The sequence below is a fragment of the Oryctolagus cuniculus genome, chromosome 10 (assembly GCF_964237555.1).
Source record: "Oryctolagus cuniculus chromosome 10, mOryCun1.1, whole genome shotgun sequence".
NCBI classification, from domain to species: Eukaryota; Metazoa; Chordata; class Mammalia; order Lagomorpha; family Leporidae; genus Oryctolagus; species Oryctolagus cuniculus.
The window spans coordinates 116852719-116861053 of NC_091441.1; the positions used below are offsets into that span (position 1 = coordinate 116852719).

General features: G+C 56.6%; 1 protein-coding gene across 2 annotated transcripts; it reads right to left on the minus strand.

Moving 5' to 3' along the window:
• Positions 1-616: 616 nt before the first annotated feature.
• JAGN1 (jagunal homolog 1) lies at positions 617-3507 on the minus strand. Of its 2 annotated transcripts, XR_011379660.1 has the most exons (3): positions 3277-3489; positions 1232-1763; positions 617-1125 (listed from the first exon to the last, which is right to left on the minus strand). XR_011379660.1 is itself a non-coding variant. In XM_002722452.5 (2 exons), the coding sequence occupies exons 1-2, from the start codon at positions 3363-3365 to the stop codon at positions 1301-1303; spliced, it is 552 nt and encodes a 183-aa protein (XP_002722498.1). In that variant the 5' UTR covers positions 3366-3507; the 3' UTR covers positions 617-1300. The 2 variants fall into 2 exon arrangements, 1 of the variants encoding a protein (XP_002722498.1); XM_002722452.5 differs by having other exon boundaries at positions 617-1763; positions 3277-3507.
• Between the last annotated feature and the right edge of the window lie 4828 nt (positions 3508-8335).

The following is an 8335-nucleotide window of genomic DNA, read 5'->3' on the forward strand; positions in this document are numbered from 1 at the left end:
GACCCGCCCGGAAAGCGTATGGACAGTGCACCTGGCAACCTCACAGAGCACGGAGAGCGGGACGATCGGGGCTGTGCCCGTGTATTCTCACTTGACCGCAGCGGTGCACATGCACCGAATTTGAGGGGGCGATCAGATTGCGAGAGGAGCAGCGTCTGCCGCTGGAGCTCAGAGTGCTCACAGAATTACGAGGGCGGAGCTGCTGGGTGCAGACCTGGACGTCTCCCAGCACCCACGGCATCCAAGGGTCCTGCGGTTCAAAGCGCTGTTCCCGACTTCTTATTAAAACTCCTAACATCAGATACAATGTTGACGGATTCACATGTAGATTACATTTCCTATAGAATTCTTTTTGATATCGTTAGTTTTAGATGCCTAACTGATCAACATGAGTATCCAACTAAGAGAGCCTGTAACACATGCTAGATAATGAGAACGGGTCACTCCCAGCCGGAGAGACTACAGGGCAGGTCTGGGTGGTTCCTGACGATCAGAGGCAGGGCTCCCCATGTACGCTCCCTCTACTTCTCCACAGCCCCTGCCAGGCTTCTCCGGTCTCCTGGTGCCTAAGGCCACCCAAACACCTACACCTCTCACGGCATCAGAGCCCAGACACAGGGTGGCCAGGGCAGTCTTTATTGAGGTTCTGTTTACTTAAAATGCTTTCAGCAGAGACCACAGCCTGCAAGAACAGCTTCCCCAGCGTTTCCTGCCCCATGACCTAGACCGAAGTGGAACTGGATTTATGCTTCATCTCCCTCAGTCTTGATGGCTATGGGGAGATGGATGGAGGCGGGGGGAACGAACAAGGGCAGGCAAGGCGCAGTCTTCTAAGGATAACCTGACCCAGCTTAGATTGGTTTCTCTGCTGTCAGTCACTCAGCTCCAGTCAACCAGGAATACATTTACTTTGGCCCCTCAGCAGGTGTCAGCCGGAGCGGCTTTCCAGAATGTGGACCACGCTGGCTTCAGGTGCCAACACCACAGCTGCCAAATTCCTAGAAGACACTTAAGACCAGGTCCTTGACCCCCCTCACCCACAGAGAGTCCATCAGGGACCCCAGGCCTCACCCACAGAGAGTCCATCAGGGACCCCAGGCCACGCCCACAGAGTCCACCAGGGAGGCCCAGGCCACGCCTACAGAGCAGTCCACCAGGGAGGCCCAGGCCTCGCCCACAGAGAGTCCACCAGGGAGGCCTAGGCCTCACCCACAGAGAGTCCACCAGGGAGGCCCAGGCCACGCCCACAGAGTCCACCAGGGAGGCCCAGGCCTCGCCCACAGAGTCCACTGGGGAGGCTTCATTTACGCTTCTTCTCTTGCGTGCTGGTGAACCAGGCGTCCAGGAGCTTCTTGCTGTAGTATAACTGCCACGCATGCACTTGCACCGCCAGCACCAGCACCAGGTACATGACGGAGACAGCAGAAAACCCGAAGAGGAAGCGGTAGGCTTTGCCGTGGCGGTAGAGCTGCTGGGCAGCGGGGAACATCTCCATGCTGCCATAGATGAGGGGAGCGATGGAGAAGAGCCCCATGCTGATCATGGAGAGCACGAGGTAGCTGATGTTGTTGCGCGGGAAGGAGAGGAGGCCCAGGAGGGAGGGCACGACGCTCAGCAGATACGGGTACTCCCACTGGTAGGGCATGGCCACCTGGTCATGCGACAGCAGCCGCAGGTGTCCCACGCTCATCTTGGCCACCAGCAGCAGCCACAAGACCAGATGCACGTAGATCAGCTTCTTGATTTCATACTTGAGGGTCACACTGTGGGGCAGAGCACAGGGAGAGCACCTTTCACTCACGTTTTTCTGACCACCACCTGCACGCTAGGCGACTGTACTGGATAATGATAGAAATGGGAGTAAGACACAGACCCCGGGGGCCGGTGCTGTGGAGCCCACATGGGCGCTGGTTCGAGTCCCGGCTGCTCCACTTCCGATCCAGCTCTCTGCTATGGCCTGGGAAAGCAGAAGATGGCCCAAGGCTTGGGCCCCTGCACACATGTGGGAGACCTGGAAGAAGCTCCTGGCTTCATATTGGCGCAGCTCGGGCCGTTGCGGCCATTTGGGAAGTGAACCAGCGGATGGAAGACCTCTCTCTCTCTTAACTCTGCCTTTCAAATAAATAAATCTTAAAAATGTAAAAAAAAGTGAAGTGAGAAAGTTCTCATATGGTCCATGAGCTATGGGCTCACAGGAAGGCAGAACAGCTCTGTGTGGGACGAGGAGTAGGACAAGGCTGTCCAGAGGGAGGCATTTCAGCCAGGCTCTAAGGATGCTGGAGACGGGCCCTGCACGCCCGGGCACGGACATTCAAGTACCGGCCGTCCGCACTGGTGCTCCAGGAAGTCAGCAGCTGAGCGGAGCCAGGGCCCGCTGCGGAGACTAGGAAGGCGCGGGGGCAAGGCCGAGCCACACCGCAGGCTGGAAGGAGGCACCGGCCAGGACATCGGCCCGGCCTGCCACACGTCTGCAGCCAGCGTGGACGTTCCAGCCAGGGGAGGCACACGTTTCCCCCATTCTCCCAATTCCTCCAGGCCGCAGAGGCAGCTGCCCGCACCCCCAGGGGCAAAGCCGCCGCTGAGACCCAACAGTGAAGACCCCTGCCTGGGTTCTAACGCGCGCTCACAGCGGGGCCTAAGGACGGGCGTGAACTCGGCGTTCAGAAAAGCCGGTCTAGGAAAACACTTGCGAGGAACATTCTAGAAAGCTCAGGGGCCTTAAAGATCTACGCTCTATTTTTATTTTAAAATGCCGTAGGGAAGCAGAGAAAAACGCCGGCTTCTTGGACTTCGAGGACCAGAGCTGACGGCCAGGTCCACCGCACCCCGGCGCCCACCTCCACGCCACGCGAAAGCCAGCGACCGCACGAACACGGAGACGCCTCGCCCGCGCGCCGCCCGGTCCACGGCCACAGTCCATGTGGCAGGTGCCCACCACCCCAACACTCGCCAGCTCCCCACCGAAACCGCACACGCGGGCCATCTGCTCCCGCTACGGGCGAGGAACCTGAGGCTCGGCGACAAAACCAAGTTCTCAAGGTCACACACGCGAGACGGCAGCCGTGGCTCCGACCGCGGAGCCCACGCGGGGCCCGAGCCCCCTCGCCACTCGGGCCGGACCACGGGGCGGCGCTCGCGGGGGCCGCTGGGCTCCGCGGGGTTGGCTGGGGACGCGACCGAGGCCGCCGCGGAAGGAGGGGACCGGGCGGGCCGGCGGGCGGGGGCTGGCCGGGCTGTCAACCCCGGGGGCGCCGGCGTCGCGCGCCTCACCCGTACCTCATCTGGTAGTGCGTGGCGACGCGCTCCCGGTGCTGAAAGTCGCTGCCGTCCGTGCCGGCCGCTCGCGGGCCCGCCCGAGACGCCATGGTCCCTGCTCAGCACCCTGGAGCCCACAGCACAGCCCGCCGCCGCGACACCCGCGCCAACAGTTCCGCCAGCCCCTCTGTCGCCGCCTCGGTGCAGCCACACAACGGCCGGGCGGAAGTGCCGGGCACTTCCGGCCTCTCTGCCCACGCTGGGAGGACCGTCTCTATGGCCCCGGCCCCACGGAGGAGCCGGGAACCCTGGGTAGTGCCCCGCCCCGCGAGCAGAGCCGCAGGAAGTGAGTCCGATGCCCCTATTCCCATCACGGAGCCCGGGAGCTGGATTCCTGGAAGGCTTTATGCCTTTCCCAGCACACATCTTCCCGTCTCAGAAGTTTCCCTCCAGAGACCACGTAATCATTGCAGGGGCTGGAGCTGTGGCTTGCCGCCTGCAGTGCGGACATCGCATGTAGACGCCGGTTCGAGTCCCGGCTGCTCCACTTCCGATCCCGCTCTCTGCTATGGCCTAGCAAAGCAGTGGAAGATGGTCCAAGTGCTTGGGCCCCTGCACCCACGTGGGAGACCCAGATTGATTTCCTGGCCCCTGACTTCCGCCTGATACAGCCCCAGCTGTTGGAGGCGTTTGGAGACTACCAGTGGATGGAATCTCTTTCTGTCTCCCCTTAAAGTGAATAAAAATTTTAATTAAGTAGTATAGGGGCCGGCGCTGTGGCATAGTGGATAAAGCTGTTGCCTGCAGTCCCCACAACCCATATGGGCACCAGTTCGAATCCCAGCTGCTCCACTTCAGATCCCACTCTCTGCTATGCCCTGGGAAAGCAGCAGCAGATGACCCAAGTCCTTGGGCCCCTGCACCCACATAGGAGACCTGGAAGAAGCTCCTGGCTCTTGGCTTTGGAACGGCTCAGCCCCAGCTGTTGTGGCCATTTGGGGACTGAACCAGCGGATGGGAGACCTCTCTGTCTCTTCCTCTCAAATAAATAAATAAAATCTTTAAAATTATATTTCATTGTCCAGAAACTTCTTGAAGTACCCTCACATAGATAGAGAGGGAGGGGAGAATGAGAGGGGAAAGACAGATACATTTTTTCACTGGAATATTAGTTGCAATGTACTTCCCCTATGTATTGTAGGTCATTTGACTTCGCTCCTTGTGCTGAAGTTTAGCATATGAGGCATCTCTTAGGTAGCCAAATGCAGGCTTCTTTCCCGCTCCATTGAGCACAGGTGGAGTCCGTCTCCACTCGCAGGTGTTGAGAATCTTGCTCCTACGTTGCCTCCCTCCCTGGAATGTGAATTCCTCAAAGGTCAGGGGCCAGATCTGTCTGTCCCCGCGCAGGCACAGTGCCTGGCATGCTGTCAGCGTTCAGGAAACGTTTGCTGACTTCCAACTGAGCCCGGGGAAGCATCCTGTCTGGCTCTGGCTTCTGCTGTCTGTCCCTGTCAGCGCTTGGATTTCATCAGAGCCAGGCTGCTGCTGAGTCACCCACTGGCCTATCCGGGGACACAAATGCACACTGGGAAGGCGAGAGCTGTGGATCGACGCCCAGGGGAGGTGCCCAGCCCTGTCCCAGAACCTCCTCCTCCAGGGGTCGCCCGTCTGCCTGGGCCCTCATTCTGCCAGACGGGGGGGGGGGGGGGGGGCTGTTTGTGCAGCTCTTGCTCTGCACCCTGAGGCCTCCCTTCCCAGCGCCTGCGCGCCGATATTTCCTTTATCTACCTCACTTGTCCCCCGGGACTGCAGAGCCTGGCTTTGCACAGCCAGGATGCAGCGAGAGGCTGCCCGGCCCGGACCTTCCTCGCCCTGCTGTTTCATGCATACGTGTGTACCGTGCTATTTAATTTCACATACACACTGGCTATAAAATATCACCTCGCTTTGTGTTCTCCCCAGAACGTGACTGCCTGAAATCATTTCTATTTTGAAATTTTTTCCGTTTGTTCATGGTCTATGCCCCCCGACCCCCGGCACACAGAAATGTCAATCTTGAGGGTGTGGGACACAGCTGTCTTGTTTCCCACTGCCCTCTCAGCCCCTGGAGGGCTGGTATATAGTGAACACTTCATCCACGTTGTCCAGGGGCCAGCACTGTTACAACACTGCAAGTAACGCTGGCGCCTTACACTGAAGGGGCAGTATAAGCTCCACTTCCTACCCAGCTCCGTACTAATGCGCCTGGGAGAGCCTGGGGGAGCAGTGGAGGATGGCCCAAGTCCTTGGGCCCCTGCAGCCATGCGGGAGACCCAGAAGAAGCTCCTGGCTCCTGGCTTCGATCGGCACAGGTCTGGCCGTTGTGGCCAATTAGGGAGTGAACCAGCAGATGAGAGATCTCTTTATGCCTCTGCCTCTCTGTAACTCTGCCTTTCAAATAAGTAAATAAATCTTTTTTTTTTTTTTAAGTGTGAATTCTTAGGCCGCACCTTAGACATTCTGAGTTAGGACCTCTGGGGGGGTGGGGTGGGCAGCAATCTGAATTTTCAAGAAATTTTAGTTTTATTTATTTATGTGGAAAGAGACAAAGAGAGAGAGACCTTTTATCTACTGGTTCACTCCCTAAATGCCAACAATAGCTGGGGCTGGGCCAGGCTGGCGCTGGATGAAGCCAGGAGCTCCCCCTGGGACTCACATGTGGGTGGCAGGGGCTCAACCACCTGAGCCATCGTCTGTTGCCTCCCAGGGCATGTTGTGACTAGCAGGGAGCTGGGATGGGTTCAGAGCCAGGACTTGAACCCAAGCCGTCCAGTATGGGATGTGGGAGTCCCAAGTGACATCTTTTTTTTTTTTTTTTTTTTTTTTTACAGGCAGAATGGACAGTGAGAGAGACAGACAGAAAGGTCTTCCTTTGCCGTTGGTTCACCCTCCAGTGGCCACCGCGGCTGATCTGAAGGCAGGAGCCAGGTGCTTCTCCTGGTCTCCATGTGGGTGCAGGGCCCAAGTACTTGGGCCATCCTCCACTACACTCCCGGGCCACAGCAGAGAGCTGGACTGGAAGAGGGGCAACCGGGACAGAATCCGGCGCCCCGACTGGGACTAGAACCGGGAGAGCCGGCGCCACAGCAGAGGATTAGCCTATTGAACCATGGCACTGGCCCAAGTGACATCTTAACAACTCAATCTGAATTTTTAAAAAAGGTTTCTTTATTTGAAAGTCAGAGCAACATGCATAGAGGGGGCAAGACAGAGAGAAGAGACCTTCCATCCACTGGTTCACTCCCCAAGTGGACACAACAGTCAGGGCTGGGCCAAGCTGAAGTCAGGAAACTAGAACTCCATCTGGGTCTCCCACGTGAGTGGCAGGGGCCCAAGAACTGGGCCCATCATCTGCCGTCTTCCCAGGGCATCGGCAGGAAACTGGATCTGAAGCAGAGCAGCTGGGACTTGAAGCAGCACTCGGATGTGGGGTGCAGGGTTTTCAAGCAGCGGCTTAACCTGCTGTGCCACAACGCTGGCCCCCAGTCGGAATTCCAACAGGCCCCTCAGGTCATTTTGATGCAATAAAGTGTGAAAACCTTGTGCTAAAATAAAGATGAAGCTGAACTTTTTTTTTTTTTTTTTTGCTTAACCCTTATTGAGATAACATCCTTAATTAAGTCATGAGTCGCCTTCTCACTCAGATGCACATTTAATCTTTACCACATTTACAGGGTTGGCAAGCGTCATCCAAGCTATTGTGATTGGACCTCTCGGGGCAACATTTGTCTTCCCCCGAAGAAACCCTGTGACCGTTAGCAACACTTCCTATCTCCCCCAACCCCTCACCCCGGCCCTGGGCCATTGCTAATCAATATTCTGCCTTAATAGATCCGATCATACTATATGTGATTCTATCCGCTGGCTCTCATCACCGTGAGGAACACCAGAGACAAGCTACCTAGGAAGGAGGGTGTTTGGGTCACAGTTTTGCAGGTTCACAGTCACGATCAGGTGGAGGCCTCCCTCTCTGGCCGTCTGCTGAGGCTGGAGGAAGGCCACAAAGGAGCTTTGCAGAGGAAGGAGAGCGGGTGAGCCAGGAACAGATAACGGCTCGCACCAACTCAGCTCTCCTAACCACCTGCCGAGGGCACACCCCATGACCCGAGGACCTGCCATCAGGCCCAGCTTCTAGAAACAGGAATTAGAGGGGCAGATGCTGTGGTGTAGAAGGTAAGGCCACCGGCTGCAGCGCCAGCATCCCATATAGGTGCTGGTTCAAGTCCCAGCTGCTCCACTTCTGATCCAGCTCTCTGCTATGGCCTGGGAAAGCAGTGGAAAATGGCCCAAGTGCTTGGGGCCCTGCACCCACATGGGAGAACCAGAAGCTCCTGGCTCCTGGTTCAGATCAGCCCAGCTCTGACCGTTGTGGCCATTTGGGGAGTGAACCAGTGGATGGAAGACCTCTCTCTCTCTCTCTCTCTCTCTCTCTGACTCTGCCTCTCTGTAGCTCTGCCTTTCAAATAAATAAAATATCTTTTAAAAAAATCATAATTAGATTAAATTTCCACCCTCTTAGTACTGATGACTTATGATTTGGGGAATTTTTTAAAGATGTATTTTATTTATTCAAAAAGCAGAGTTAGAGAAAGAGAGAGGGATTTTCCACCTACTGGTTCCCTCCCCAAATGGATACAACAGCTGGGGCTGAGCCAGGCAGTCACCAGGAGCCGGGAACTCCATCTGGGTCTCCCGTGTGGGCAGCCAGAGCCCAAGTACTGGAGCCACTAGCAGGGAGCTGGATTGTGAACAGAGCAACGGGGACTAGAACTGGCACTCAGAGGGGATGCTGGCTTCACAGGCAGTGGCTTAACCTGCCGCACCACAACAGGCCCCTGCTTTGGCGATTTAAATGCTTGCAAGGTTCTAGAGTCATCTCTTCTACCAGGCTTCTCCCCCTTTGCCGGCTGTTCCAAAGCTCACCCACGCGGCAGTGCTAAGTCGACCCTTCTTATTGATAGATGCATATTTATTGACAGATATCCATAATGGATCAACTACATTCTCAGAGGCCATCAGCTGACAAACATTGGGTTGTTTC